This window comes from Gigantopelta aegis, chromosome 14, assembly GCF_016097555.1.
Source record: "Gigantopelta aegis isolate Gae_Host chromosome 14, Gae_host_genome, whole genome shotgun sequence".
Taxonomy (NCBI): Eukaryota; Metazoa; Mollusca; class Gastropoda; order Neomphalida; family Peltospiridae; genus Gigantopelta; species Gigantopelta aegis.
In genome coordinates, this window is record NC_054712.1 from 42,613,357 (window position 1) to 42,629,656 (window position 16,300).

The window sequence follows — 16,300 nt, forward strand, 5'->3', positions numbered from 1 at the left end:
AAAAACACTTTAAATATCGCGTTTTATTATGGTCTTAATTTTTTATCACATTCGTCGCGCAACGATAAACATAACATTTGACATAAAACAGGAAACACTATCTATAAATCACGATAGCTTTCGGCTATCGACGGAAAAGGAAACAGATCAACATTAAATATCATAAGTACATCCGAACTGTAACCACTGACGGGTAAAACCTTCGTAATAAAACAGATTTAGTTTACCGTCGTCGGATTAATGTCTTGCTGAGACCGCCCGCTCTCCTCCCATCAGCGCTTTCTACAGCAAGGTAACTATGCTGCACTAATCAACTATGTTGTAATTGTTGTATTATTAGTAAAATTACTTAGAGCCAACTTTACTAAGCCTATTTTAAGCTGTATCCTAACCGGACGCGAGCGATGCGACATATTTGGCCACAGACCACAATTAATTACGCTATATGTTTCTATATAGCGTTAGTGGCTATAACATTTTTATTAATATCAGCAGGCCCGTGGATTTTTGTATGTACCTTTGCCTGCCTGGGGGACACATACCCTGAAAAGAACAACCCCTGTTGTCCAGCTCTTTCTCCCAGGACATTGGTTTAAACAAACACACCCACTAAACCTGGCCTGAGTACACCAATTTTTATAAAAAAGCACTAATTTTGCGTGGGCTGGAATTACCACAAACAAGTCTTCAATGTCAACAAGTTACACAATGTCATGTTTACAAACTACATGCTCTCCCCTGTCAGCTTCAGTCAAATAGTTGCCACTTCAAAGCTGTCTGCCATGAAATAATAACATTCAAACAGCAGACTACATGCGCGGACAAATTTTTGGATTTTGGACAACCAAATGGGAAGATAACTGTGATCTTTGGCCATTTATCAGTCGCGCCATACGCGTGCGGTTAGGATGCGGCGATTGAAATCAATGATTTCTAAAATAATCGTTACAATCGCTCGCGTCCGGTTAGGATACAGCTTTAAGTATTGTAAATGTATATAGTTACACGCGTGTAAGACATACACAAGCTTTGTAAATTCTGCACTTAGTATTTCGTTCTCTGTTTGTCCGTCCGTCCGTCTGTCCGTCCGTTCGTCTATCTGTTTCTGTGTCTGTCTGAGATCTACAGAACAATGTTTATTCAGCAGCTACTATAATCGTCAGAAGTGGGCGGCAGTGGTCAATGCCTTCCCCTCCAACTAAAGATATTGTATTCCCCCAGTAAAACATCAAATTATTATATAGCTGTCAACCAGTGCACCACAACTGGTCAAAGGCCGTGATATGTGGAAAAGTGCATATAAAAAATCCCTTGCTACATTAGATTAGCATTTTTTTTTTAGCATGTTTCCTCTGATGACTACGTGTCAGAATTACCATATGTTTGACATCCAATAGCCGATGATTAATTAATCAATGTGCTCTAGTGGTGTCTTTAAACAAAACACCCCCCCCCCCCAAAAAAAAAAAAAAAAAAAAAAAAAACCCACTACTCCCACAAGCTGTCATCTTGCGACGCCTAAGATCATGTGTAACATACAGCTATTTCGATTATTCACAGACAAGGCAGCACATACTCAAAGTCGCAACGCGTCTGTCCACCAAGACGGGGTCATTGATTTGACCTTTTAACGTTAAGTGCGGCTCCGGAGATGTGGACGTTAACTAGGGTTAAACAAAGTGTGTCACATGCTGTACATACAGTTAAACTGTCAACACAGTCAGATAGTCAGTCCGATACCTGAACGTGTTTCGCTAAATCACTGACACTGACCGACAGGACAAATGAAGATAACTCAGAAGGCATGTAGCGGTGAACTATCGTGACTCGATATAAATTATGACAGCCTAGATATGCATGTACGTGAGATACGACCGTTCACATTTTAGACACGAACATTCAGTGATATAAATGCATCAATTAGTACTATAATAAATACTCAACATCCAAAAGGTGTTTTAACATCTGAAATTATTTCTACAAACCAGTCTGGGGTCGAAACGTCAATGGGTTTTTTTGTTGTTGTAGTTTTTGTTTTAATTTAATTATTTTTAATTTATTTAATTCAATTCAATTTAATATAATTTAATTTTGCAACATTTGGTAATTTTGACATATAGTCGTAAAGAGGAAGCCCGCTACATTTTGTTCGTTAGTAGCAAGGAGTCTTTATAGGCACCGTCCCACAGACAAGATATCACGTACCACGGCCTTTGATATACCAGTCGTGGTGCACTGGCTGGAACAAAAATAGCCCAAATGGTCCACCGACGGGGATCGATCTCAAACTGACCGTTTAATTAAATTAATTTAATTTTTATTTAATTTTATTTAATTTTAATTTTTATTTAATTTGTTGGTAGTGTTGTTGTTTTTTTTGTTTTTTTTGTTTTTTTTTTTTTTTTTTTTGTTTTTTTTTGCGAGGGGGGGGGGGGTGCTGCATGGACCTGGGGTGGTGGATTAGTTTTAATGAACGTACAGAAGTTTATTTTCCAGTAAATTGCCATGGTCTAGGATCGATCCCCGTCAGTGGGCCCATTGGGCTATTTCTCGTTCCAGCCAGTGCACCACGACTGGTATTTCAGAAGCCGTGGTATGTACTATCCTGCCTGTAACATGGTCCATACACACACACACACACATACACACACACAAACACACATACACACACACACACACACACAAACACACACAAACACACACACACACACAAACATACACACACAAACACACAAACACATACACACACATACACACACACAAACAAACACACACACACACACACACACACACACACACACACATGTATGTATATAAAAGATGCCTTGCTTCTGGTGGAAAAATGTAGCGGGTGCCCTCGTAAAAATTAAAAAGAAAATTGACATCCAATAGTCGATGATTAGTGGTGTCATTAAACAAAACAAACTTTAACTTTAGTGAAATATTTGTTTTGGATTAGAACTCAAATAACTCTCACGTCTTCTCGAAGCCATACTAAGCAGTGGAAGCAATTCAGCTTAACTAAAAGTGATGTTGACGTTTTAACAAAGGCACCAGCGGCACGTTATTAAAAGCTGTCAAGTGTTTGACGATGCTCTGACCTTTGACACTGTGGTACACGTGGCACGTTTGTCATACACATCGTGAACGTCTAAGCAGTGGAAACCGCCTGTAGGATTAACAGAGATGGGTATTTGAGCACTGAAGACGTCACAAGAAGTCGTGCTGGCTTTAAAACAAGAAATTAAGATTTCTACTTTAACTTTCCATTTTGACGGCGTGGTGGTTAACCATCTGAGTTAACGACTGACAGGTTCCGGGTTCGTATCTTAGTACGGGCTCGTATCTTAGTACGGACTCCGACCCAGGTTACAGATATGTGTGAGTAGGAAGGTGTAGGACTAGTACTCACTGTGAACTGATCATCTCCCTTCTGGATATAGATACGGTATGTGATTATGTCGTAACCTGATTAAACTGAACTGTTTTCACTAAACTGATGCATGGCTAATTGACTGACTGACTGACTGACTAAATGAATGAATGAATGAATCAATCAATCAATCAATTAACGAATGAATCTATTAATGAATCAATCAATTAACGAATTAATTAACTAATTGGACTTTCCTTTGGCACTGTTATGTATAAAGACCATTGTAACTACTTCTCATGAATAGAGTTAGGGTTAGGATTAGTGACAGTGCTAAAGGAAAGTCCTTCCCGACTGGTTGATTGTGTCATATCTAGAACGGTGCAGGACAGAACATAATTTTATTTCTCTTCTGTCATTGGAGTCGTTTACAAATAGATATATTAACAATTGCACAGTACTGTGGACAAATTATGGCACACAATGTAATGTGATGTGATGTGATGTGATGTGATGTAATGCAATATAATAAATATAATATTTTATAATATATTTTACAATCTAATCTAATCCAATCTAATCTAATATCTCTAATACCATTGAAATAATTTCTGTCTTACAAAATAGACATTTCTGGTTACCGTATTATAATCCCAGGACAGCGTGCCTGGACCTTAATTTGGTATATGCGCTGAAATATTAATATAAATTTCATCAACAACATGACTGTCACATCTGTTATTATCAGCACAATAATCATCATCATCATCTCGTGGCCACTATCATCATCATCATCATCATCATCACCACGAGTGGAAGGAAGGAAATGCTTTATTTAACGACGCACTCAACACTTTTTATTTACGGTTATATGGTGTCAGACATATGGTTAAGGACCACACAAACATTGAGAGAGGAAACCCGCTGTCCCCACTTCATGGGCTACTCTTTTCGATTAGCAGCAATGGATCTTTTATATGCACCATCCCACAGACAGGGTAGTACATACCACGGCTTTTGATATACCATTTGTGGTGCACTGGCCGGAACGAGAAATAGCCCAATGGACCCACCGACGGGGATCGATCACAGACTGACCGCGCATCGAGCGAGCGCTCTACCACTGGGCTACGTCCCGACCGTATCACGAGTGATACAAAGTATTCTTTTGCAGTTCAACTTCAACGCAACTACAACGCAACTACAACGCAGTTTAAAGTTCATGGCAGTTTGCTATCTGTTACGATGACTAAATGCATACGATTTCTTCTAGTCCTTTACTTTATCTGTTTACGATTCACTGATGGCAATAATTAATCACTTTACTACAGGGGCGGATCTATGATTTTGTAAAGAGGGGAGGCGGGGGGGGGGGGGGGTCACAAAATTCCAAAAAGGCAAGTTTTATTTTGCCGATGACAAATAAACCAAGCTCCCAAAGGAAGTGAAATCTGTTGAGGGGCTCGGGGATATATGCTCCCCGGAACATTTAAAAAATAAAAATACTCCGAGACATTTTTACAGGTCATTTTAGTCTTGTATATTATGGTAAATGACTTCTTTTTAAGTTATTAAAAAAGGGAAATTCAGACAGACGGGGGCCAAGCGACCACTATCACACCCTCCCCGTTTACACCAACCACATTTCTTACAACTCCGTATGGTAATATATTTATTATTATGTTCTCATCAATTGTGGCCATTTTTTATTTGGACTCCATGGTGTTTTATCTCTATTGTAAATCCGTACAATCTATCTCACGCACCAGTAACTCAGTTGAGTTATGCTACATTGTATGTATCTTCTGTTCACAAAAATAAACCTCACCGAAATCTTGGTATATATGACGTGTTGCTGTCGTTTATCTGCTGTACATTGGAAACGCGATTTGTGTTTCATACGTCACAGAATACGACCAGAATATCAACAATACATCAGTTGTTGACAGATACGTAGTATCTACCAGTTAAAACAATGTAGATTAATAGAAAAGCTGTCAACAGGGTTTTTACTGTCTCGTTTGAATTAATTAGTATACAGGTAGGTACAATAAAGATCATTATTTCAAAATCAATTAAATTTCTTACACGAATGTTAAGCAAGGGGAGTTTCTTTAGTATTTAATTATCATATAAGTGTGTAGTATTTTCTACTGATGTCTCATAAAATACGTCAATATCGTAATGATTATCGACGAACGAGGCGAAGATCTAGGGCCCGTTTTACAAAGCGATCTCAGTGTTAAAATCGGCCCGAGTCGTTCGATAGTAAAACGTAGTTACGTAACGCTAAGATCCAGAATATAAATATTCTGAACAATAAAACTAGTTATTTTAATACCGAGCTTTTCGACAGTCCCCTTATGAAATCAAGTCCGAATGTCAATCCGCATACAAAAGACGGCGGATTATCTTCGGCCTAATATTATTTAGATTTAAAGGGACATTCCTGAGTTGGCTGCAATTTTTAAGATGTTATCGACTAACAGAGAATTTGTAACGATTGTAATTAAATATCAAACATATTTTTCTGCATAATATATTAGTGGCTGTATATTAAACATGTTATTTATCTAATATTTGTACTAGGTTAAACTTCATTTTATTTCCTAAAATATACTCTTCAAAAAAAGAAACGCAAAAGGGTACAAATGGGTTATAACTCCGATTTTATGTTTCCTACCGGTTCATGCTTTGTGAATATAAGGTCATTGCATGTCCCAAACACATTCCCACGGTTACATTCGATAAAACGCAGCTACTGTACAATAAAGTTCCAAAATGTGAATATTCGCAAAAACGCAGCCACGTGCAAACCATGTCACCACTGCACGTGCGTTGTCTGCACGTGCAACATGAACACCGACAGTATAAAAGTGCAGGGTGTTCGCTTGCCTGGCCTCTGTATCTGGCTGACAGTTGATAATCCAGGACATGCCACGTCTCAGTGAACCGCAGAGAAACAATGCCATCGGCCGACTAGACGCAGGCGAATCCAGAACGGCCGTTGCCAGGGCATTCCATGTGTCCCCAAGCACCATCTCCAGACTGTGGGACCGTTACCAGCAACATGGATCAACACGTGACCTCCCTAGATCCGGTCGACCACGGGTCACTACCCCCGGGCAGGACCGCTAGATCCGGGTACGCCACCTTCGGGAACGATTGACTACTGCCACCTCCACAGCCGCAGCAATACCAGGTTTGCGCAGGATATCCGACCAGACCGTACGGAACCGCCTACGTGAGGTAGGAATTCGTGCCAGACGTCCAGTTCGAGGTGTCATCTTAACACCACAACACCGTCGACTCCGACTGCAGTGGTGCCAGATTCATCGACAATGGCCTCAACTGCGATGGAGACAGGTGTGGTTCAGTGACGAGTCCCGATTTCTGCTCCGACGTCATGATGGAAGATGTCGCGTGTATAGGCGTCGTGGTGAACGTTATGCGGCAAACTGCGTGCAGGAAGTGGACAGATTCGGCGGGGGTAGTGTCATGGTGTGGGCAGCCATCTCACACACTGGCAGAACTGACCTGGTCCACGTGCAGGGCAACCTGAATGCACAGGGCTACATTGACCAGATCCTCCGGCCACACATCGTTCCAGTTATGGCCAACGCCAACGCAGTGTTCCAACATGGCAACGCCAGGCCTCACACAGCACGTCTCACAACGGCTTTCCTACAGAACAACAACATTAATGTCCTTCCTTGGCCATCGACATCACCGGATTTGAACCCAATTGAGAATCTATGGGACGAGTTGGACCGACGCCTCCGACAGCGACAACCACAGCCCCAGACCCTGCCCGAGCTGGCAGCAGCCTTGCAGGCCGAGTGGGCCACCATCCCCCGGGACGTCATCCGTACTCTGGTTGCTTCAATGGGCAGGCGGTGCCAGGCAGTTGTCAACACACGCGGAGGCCACACCCGGTATTGACTCCAGATGACCTTGACCTTGGTGGTGTGTCCTATCACTTACTCACAATGGACTAGAGTGAATTGTGAACAATCCTGCAACATTTGGTAATTATCGGACTCACCATTCAATAATTAAATCAATTCTCCAAATGTTACGACAATGTGGTTTTGCGTTTCTTCTTTTGAAGAGTATATATTTTTTCGTACATACAAAATTATTTGAAGACAAAATCCAGTTTGGGCTTCTTATAAATATTAAGACGACCAGAAACACATTGAATATACAGACACTGATATTCTGAACAAAAAAATATATTTAATATGTAAGTTTAATCGTAGAAATATTCTATTAGTCGGAAACATCTTACAATGCAGCAAACTCAGGAATGTCCCTTTAAACACGTACAAAGGACGACGGATTATCTGCGGCCTCATTTATTTAGATTTAACCTATTAGTGTGTACTGTTCACACATGAATAGCCACTACTCAGAAATGCTTTGACACTGGCTGGGCTGTGGTAGGATACATTTAATCCACACCCCAGGCAGATTTAATTTTTTTTTTTTTTTACGACACCACTAGAGCATATTGATTAATTAATCATCAGCTATTGGATGTCAAACAGTTGGTAATTCTGACACGTAGTCATCAGAGGAAACTCACTACATTTTTTCCTAATGCAGCAAGGGATCTTTTATAAGCATTTTCCCACAGACAGGAAAGCACATACCACGGCCTTTGATCAGTTATGGTGCAAACCACTTGCACCGACCAGTGATCCATAACTGGTTCAACAAAGGCCATGGTTTGTGCTATCCTGCCTGTGGGAAGCGCAAATAAAAGATCCCTTGCTGCTAATCGGAAAGAGTAGCCCATGTAGTGGCGATAGCGGGTTTCCTCTCAAAATGTGTGTGGTCCTTAACCATATGTCTGACGCCATATAACCGTAAATAAAATGTGTTGAGTGCGTCGTTAAATAAACACATTTCTTTCTTTCTTTCATGGAATATATCGGAAGGGCGCAGTGGCAAACCAGGTAACTGGTCACTGTGGCATTTTTCATTCTGTTGACAATGTCCGATTCCCCTAGGCACAACGGCAAGTAAGAATGTCAACCGCGGCACTTACCGTAGGTGCCGTCGTAAAATCGAACCCAGATATTTAATGAACTCATTGGTCTTATTTTGCAGACGCGATACGAAAGGACATCAATGGCGGACACACACCACCTCGACAACAGCCACGTGGTCAGCATGGACGAGCATTCAGCTGACGCCTGCTCGCCTGCTGCATGGTCGAAAGGGTCTTTCTTGACTTCCAGTCAACAAGAGGAAATGGCGGCTGCAGTACTTCCTGTTTACGACCCGGCGCACTTTGTCCGGAGAGAGAGTCAACAGTGTGGAGTTTCGTGTGACCAGCCGAGGGTAATGACCTTAGAAACACTTCTTCGATAGGGTTTATCTATGTAAACTCAGTGACCATGGGGTGCTACTAAACGGTAAAGGCTGCCACCAGAGGTGTCATGGGTTGTGGTTTCGATGCATCACTGTCTTGTTTTTTGTTTCATACAGTGGATATCAAAGACGTAAAGCTGTTGTCTGAGATGTCATTGGTCGTAGGATCTACGCATCTCGGTGGACCCATTAAACTGTTTCCCATTCAATCCAGTGTTGATATTTTAAAAGCCGTGGTGTGCACTGTCTTGTTTGTAGTAAAGTGAATATGAAAGATGTCTTGTTGCTAATTGGAAGGGTAGATTTAGTGGCGGCATAGGGTTTCTTCTTTTGTTGTTTAGTTTTGTCCCAACCAGTATCTCACAACTGATATTTCAAAGGCCGTGGTATGTGCTATTCTGTCTGTGGGAAAGTCAGTATAAAAGATCCCTTGCTACTAATGGAAAATTGGAGCGGGTTTTCTCTCTAAGGCTATATGTAAAAATTACCAAACGTTTGACATCTAATAACCGAAGAATAATAAATCAATGAGCCCTAGTGGTGTCGTTAAACCAAAAAAACAAACAAAACACTTTAAAGGTTTTGGAAAGATAACTTGGAATACTAGTCTTGCACCTCCCCATTGAGCAGTTAAAACTCACTTTGGGTTAGATTCGTTAGAACCTTTACTGGAGTACTAACAGAGTACCTCTCGTCATTTCTAAAAGTCAGTGGCGGACCGTAGCCTAGTGATGAATCGCTCCCTTGATGCGCGGTCCGTCTGCGATCGATCCCCGTCGGTGGCCCATTGGGCTATTCTCGTTCCAGTCAGTGCACCACGACTGGTGTATCAAAGGTCGTGGTATGTGTTATGTCTGTGGGATGGTGCATATAAAAGAACCCTTGCTACCAATGGGAAAATGTAGCGGGTTTCCTCTCTAAGACCACATGTCAAAATTACCAAATGTTTGACATCTAATAGCCGAAGACTAATAAATCAATGTACCCTAGTGGTGTCGTTAAACAAAACCAACGTTTAAAAAGTCGTTGTACCACTGTATAACTGTCCATCCTCCAAATACACATCCACTTGTTTATGTTTATGCTGATGATTATTTATATACGACTTATAATACTGTATATACTTGTATGCTTATGAGCCACACGGCTTAAAGTAAATAAACTACTACGAGTACCAGGAACTGAGCTGTCGAGACAAGTGGTATAAACTAGATACTGATTGTATGTTATTGTGATTTTTTTTCAGGTGTCTCGCACGGGAGGTGTTTGTCGACCTACTTCCAGACACCTGTTTACCGTATTTACTCTACTGGGAGTCCTACTTCTGACGTTGGGAACTCTCGCCTACCTCCACAGCTGATGGCACTGACTGGAGACATCGAGTGAAAGAGCAAATAACAAAATATCGTCAACTGCTATATCCTGAGATTCTGTGGACATCGTGGACTTTTTATTTGTAGACAACAACATCGGAATTTGTGGTCATTGGAGACAAAATTTAATATACAACAATATCAGGAATTGTGGTCCTTGGAGGCAAAATTCAATACACAACAACGTCAGGATTTGAGGTCCTTGGAGGCAAAATTTAATATACAACTAGGATTTGTAAGCTTTAGGTGCAATAACAGTACCCATTTTACCCTGACGTCATGTGGACATCATGAACCTATATTTATAGAACATAACATCAGGATGTATAACTGTTAGGTGCAATAACAATGATATACAACCATAGTAGGTAGTAGTATACCCAGAAGCATCTTAAGTTCAGAGATTCCATGAGTTTAAGTAACGCTTCAAAAAGTATGACGTCTGCCAGTGTTTTCATGGCGTTTTGGTTCATCTGGCTAGTCGGTGTAACAGATACTACGGTGCTTAAACGGAGTAGCATTAAAATGAGTTTGCCAAATTTTGGTGTGAAAGCAGGATAGTCTGTGACGTCCTCTGTTATACCTAAAATCAGTGTTTCTGCCAGAAAGAAATATTTAGGTATGGCGCAGTGGAATTGAATGCAACCACAGTCAACAGAGGGTATGGGTGACCTCCCCCAGAAAGAAAATAGGTTAAGTTTAGGGTTAGGGTTAAGAACATTTTACAGTAATGATAAGAGAAAATTAATTTTGTCAGAAAGTTAGCTTTAAAAAAAACAAAATTGGGTATCGCGCGATAACCATTTTACCCCCTAGCAGAAACCCTGAAAATTAGCAGTATCATCCCCCCCATTTACTGTGATTTACTAGTACATGAGGGTGTTTTGTGGGTTTGGTAGGTATTAATGCGCTTATGTCTTGAGGGTTCAAACACACTGTAGGCACGGCCTCTGATTACATAGCACTTGTAGCAAACATACAATGAAAAATACAAATTAAATGTAGAGTCAGTGACTCAGTAAGTAAGAAGGCTAGTTGAAGACAATACATGAAAGTATAAAGCTGTGAAGAACAGATACGAAACTAATTATAACAATAACTGGCGTCTCTGCATAGCAACATGTACTTATTTTGCTAAATTAATAACCATTTTAGGGTATCACAAGACATTAGCCTATAAAACTTTTGGATATTTGGCCATCTATTGTAAATCTTATTTAAATAATGTTGTCTTAAATCTCTATACATTGGGCAAACTAACGCAAACAGACACACAGACATTTGCAAGTTACGTTTAGCATAGTAATAACTTTAAGGGCGAAGGAATGTAGTATTTATATTCGGTGTGTGTGGATACCTGATCGAAGCATTGTTGTTTGTTAGTCAAGTCTCTTTAATCGACGTACGCAGAAGTGGTCATGCCGCCAAGTATCAGTGACGCCACTATAAAGACTGATATTACAATGCAACCTAATTTCCAAATTGCAATGACCTAGTGACTCCTATTGTTGACCAGCCGTTACCCTTCAAACTTGACGTAACGTTACAAATGTTGGGATGTAAGTAGGTTGTAGAGTGTATTAAATTTGTGAGATGCAGAAGATCGCAGTATCGACTCCATTCACTCGATTATGTCCCCATTCTGTCGGTATTTATTGTATCTAGTGCATATCAAAATTGCATTACTACTTTTTCACTTAAAGCCGCACACCCTAGTTCCATCCAGCGAAAATAAATTATAATTTGGTTAATCTACAAACCTGTAACACACTTAGATCACGTTTTTATCAAATGGAGTGAAAAAGCAGGTTTTATATCGATAAATACCATGGGAATCCCCATGTCCCAATTGCTTGAAATAATTTTGAAAGTTAGTATTCTGATGTCACCGGTAGATGTCGCTCGAAACACAACAATGCCTACGTCACGACAAATTTCACAGACTTGGGGTGCGTTCGTTTCACCTCTCCTGGACATGTTCCAACTGTTCTGTCCTGGTTGTATCCCCTCTCCAGATATCCAGACTTAGCAAAATTATTGGTTTTAAGGGTTTGTAACGTTTTGTATTGAGACACTTACTTGTCTGAACTTTATTGTTACTGAAAATGTTCACGAACTGTGAAGAAAAATCTCACAAATGAACAACAACAAATCGGATGTTGATTGCGCGAACCGTGCACGAGAAAACAAACCGAACCAAAATGATAACGGTCACGTGATATACCAACGTCTGTGACATTGAAATGGAAATATCCCCTCTAAAAATAGATTGGACCTCGCTTGCTTAACGGTTTTTTCTCGACAACACGTCTTGTGAAAAAATGCAAAAAATGCATTTCGTGGTTTTAGAAACATCAGGATTACCAAAAAGCACTTCAGGTGAATGGAAATGTGTATTCTAAATAATAAAATGTAAGTAAAGTGCAATTTTATTTGTGAAAAATGGGGTTTAATAGCGAAAAACAACGCCGTAATGGTTAACAAATAAACGTAACTAGGGTGTGTCCCTTTAAAATATATATTTTTTTAATTATGACACTTTCCGCTACAAGAATATTTAAAAGATTTGTTTTACAATATAAAGATTATACATTTGTACCTTACACTGCATGTTTATAAAAAAAACAAATGATTGAAAATAGTAGAACATTTTGTTTTAAAACTGAAAAGAAATACATATTAAGCGTATGATGACCCCGTTATTACGTGCAAGTCTTTAACGGCGAAGAAATAGTTTCTATTTTTACCAAGGATTTTGGGGGGTGCCACTGTTTACTCAAGTGGCAACACATTACATTTTTAATAATGTCGAGCTGATTATAGTGCGGTCGAGTACTACGGAGTTATTTATAACAAATAAATGTGAAAATAGCGAGACGTTCAATTCATGTTGTATTTTATTCTCGTGAGAAGATTGTGTCTTTTATATATTTGTTCCTTGGCTCTTTAAAAATGGCATATCGTGAATATATGATCGCTGCTCATATAATATAATACATTGTATATTTAACCTATTTTATTTATGTCCTAATTTATGCTATATGTGTGTGTGTGTGTGTGTGTGTGTGTGTGTGTGTGTGTGTGTGTGTGTGAGAGCTGCTTGTATCGGAACTATTGTGGAATTTGGGTTCATCTATTCATGATTGTTATATTAACCTAATACTCGTGTTTATTTTATGATATTAATGTTTTCATACTGTATTCCCATGTTTATTAGTACGGTTTTTGTAACCTGTGCATGTTTAAGTAAGCAAGCAATATACAAATAATCTATTAAGCCTTAATTAGTTTCGTGTCCTATGAAATGAATTAATTCATGCATTAAAAAAACAATTCGGGGGGGGGGGGGGGGGTGTCAGACGTAGCCAAGTGGTAAAACACTCGCCTGTTGGAATCGAATTGGGCTAATTCTCGTTCCAGCCAGTGCACCACGAATGGTATATCAAAGGCCGTGGTATGTGCTGTCCTGTCTTGCGGGATGGTGCATATAAAAGATCCTTTGCTACTAATGATACGATTTAGCGTGCTTTCCTCTCTAAGTCTGCTAGTCAAAATTACCTAATGTTTGACATCCAATAACCGATGATTATTAAATCAATGTGCTCTAGTGGTGTCGTTAAACAAAACAGACTAACTTTTAATACAGTTTGAGCTAGTGTTTCCTTTTAACTGGGATACGTGCAGCTAGATCTCAAAGTACACAGAAACACGTCGGTATTGACGGCAATAGGATTTTTAAAAGATCATTGGCGGATTCGATCATAAACATAATCGCAACAGAGATCGCAAAGAAAGGAAAGTGATCGCTGTGTGGTTGACGACACCTCACAAGCACGGATTCTGGGGGTTTTAATAGAGGGACCCAAAACCCGTTGTTGTTTCTGAAAATAGAATTTAAGGATCCTTGACAGGTGGAAGGGATACGTTTGCATGTTTTAAATGTATTTTGTAAAATACAATGTATATTGTTTGACCAAAAAATAGCGGGGAGGGGGGTCCTGCCTCAGCATATTTTAAAATACGGCTATTTGGTGTCTAACGTATGGTTATTTCAATACTCGGATGATAAAGAGAGGAAACCCTCTGCCACCACGTGGGCTGCATCTAACAATAAAGCGGCAAAATATCGTTTATATACACTCTCCCAATAGCCAGGGAAGTGTATACTATAGCCTTTGATATACCAGTCGTGGGGCACTGGTTGAGACAGGAAAAACATCTTCTCAGTTTGAGGGGCGGGATTTAGCTCAGTCGGTTGAGTGCTCGCATGAGGTGCATGCATCGCAGGATCGAACCACCTCTGTGGATCCATTCGGCTGATTTTTGTCCTTCTCGTTCCAACCATTGCACCACAACTGGAAAAAAGCCGTGGTATGTGCTTTTGTCTGTGGGAAAGTGCATATAAAAGATTTCTTGCTCAATGTGCTCCAGTGGTGTCGTTAAACAAAACCAAACTTTATTTATCGTCTCAGTTTGCTGCCGTTATAAGATGTTTTCCACTATTACATCTAAACTAAAATTAGATATTAAATAGAAGTTTTTATTATTACATATAGAATAACATCAGTATCTGTATATTCAATATGGTTTTGCTTGTCCTAATGTGTATAGTAACACAAACTAGATTTTTTTAACTCACAATATTTATTTTTTTGACATACAAAAAAACTTATACTACTATAAATAATAATGAAATAAAGTTTCGGTTAATGTATGCATTAGGACGATCGGGAAGACACTGATATTATTCGTTTTAAAACAAATGCATTTAATTTAAGTCGTTAAAAATAGTCTCGCAGATCCAAAAAGCGTCCGAACGTGCGGCCAACACAGGCGTGCGCTCAACACAGGCGTGCGCTATAACAGCTTCCACGGAACGTGCACGTTAAATTATTCCCTCCTCATCCTCTGTATGAGTGCCCCCCCCCCCCCCCCCCATACCTATAGTCCTGGCTCGGGGGGGGGGGGGGTAGTTCGCGTACATTTTTCTTTTAGAGAATTAACTTAAATTTTCTTGTCCTATAAGCCAAGACCTTCAGAAAACGTTTGGGTAACACTTCCAGGTTAAGTACTAGGGAATTATGCATTGTTCAAGGCAAAGACTTAATTTTATGTTTTTATTTTTTAAAAGCTCCATTAGACCCATTAGACCCATCTCCACCCAGTATATTGTTATACGTCTGTGGACGTACATTATGTTTGTAGATCATTTCTGTAATAGGCTTTCACGTCATGTACATGTACTACATTGTTTTATTATTATACTTATTGAATTCTAGTCAAGTACATGTGTCTATTGCTTAATGGGTGACGTTTACAACTGAAAATAAATGAATATCTGTAAATATATGTTGTTTTATTTTGTATAATGAACACCTGTATACAAGGGACATGTATATAATTAGATGGTCTTTGTAGATAGTTTTCTTTTCATATATTATTATGACTTGATAGTTATAACGGGGCGGGACGTAGCCCAGTGGTACAAGCGCTCGCTCGATGCGCAGTCGCTGTGAGATCGATCCCCGTCGGTGGGCCCATTGGCTATTTCTCGTTCCAGCCAGTTCAACGACTGGTATATCAAAGGCCGTGGTATGTGCTACCCTGTCTGTGGGATGGTGCATATAAAAGATCCCTTGCTGCTTTTCGAAAAGAGTAGCCCATGAAGTGGCGACAGCGGGTTTTCTTTCTCAATAGATGTGTGGCCCATAACCATATGTCTGACGCCATATGACCGTAAATAAAATGTGTTGAGTGCATCGTTAAATAAAACATTTCCTTCCTTGATAGTTCTAAGCGTAACAGAATATTAAGAATTTTTTAATATTTTCAATCAAAGCATGTCAATCGTTGTATTTCTTTTTTTAAAAGTGGTTGGTTATAACTTTTTTAAAAATCCAAAACAATGATCGCTATCTGTCTGACATTCCTTTCCTACCTCTCCTTATTTGGTCGTTTTTGTTTTTGTGTTTGTTTGGGGTGAGTGGTGCATTGCTTTGACGCCCTTCCACTGAGGTTATTTTAGGTTACATACGACCCTGACGTACACACGTATCATTGAATAATGAAACACTGATGATCTTATCACTGTATCACTACGAACGCCCCACGTTCCAAACACAGCCCCTCCCCCTCCTCCGCCCCTACATCACTCCACCCAGCCCCGACCTGAATA

The 16,300-nt window shown here is 39.8% G+C and overlaps 1 protein-coding gene across 1 annotated transcript; it reads left to right on the forward strand.

Moving 5' to 3' along the window:
• The first annotated feature begins 260 nt into the window (after positions 1-260).
• Positions 261-10,450, forward strand: LOC121388209. The gene is made up of 3 exons (XM_041519479.1): positions 261-292; positions 8,489-8,722; positions 9,999-10,450. Exons 2-3 carry the CDS (start codon positions 8,510-8,512, stop codon positions 10,110-10,112), a joined length of 327 nt encoding a protein of 108 aa, XP_041375413.1. The 5' UTR covers positions 261-292; positions 8,489-8,509; the 3' UTR covers positions 10,113-10,450.
• The last annotated feature ends 5,850 nt before the right edge of the window (positions 10,451-16,300 follow it).

Bases quoted from the DNA above. Each gene is read 5' to 3' on its own strand.
- LOC121388209 (XM_041519479.1), top strand. From the start codon at position 8,510: ATGGCGGACACACACCACCTCGACAACAGCCACGTGGTCAGCATGGAC. The intron at 8,723-9,998 runs GTAATGACCTTA...ATTTTTTTTCAG, and splicing joins TTTCGTGTGACCAGCCGAGG to GTGTCTCGCACGGGAGGTGT.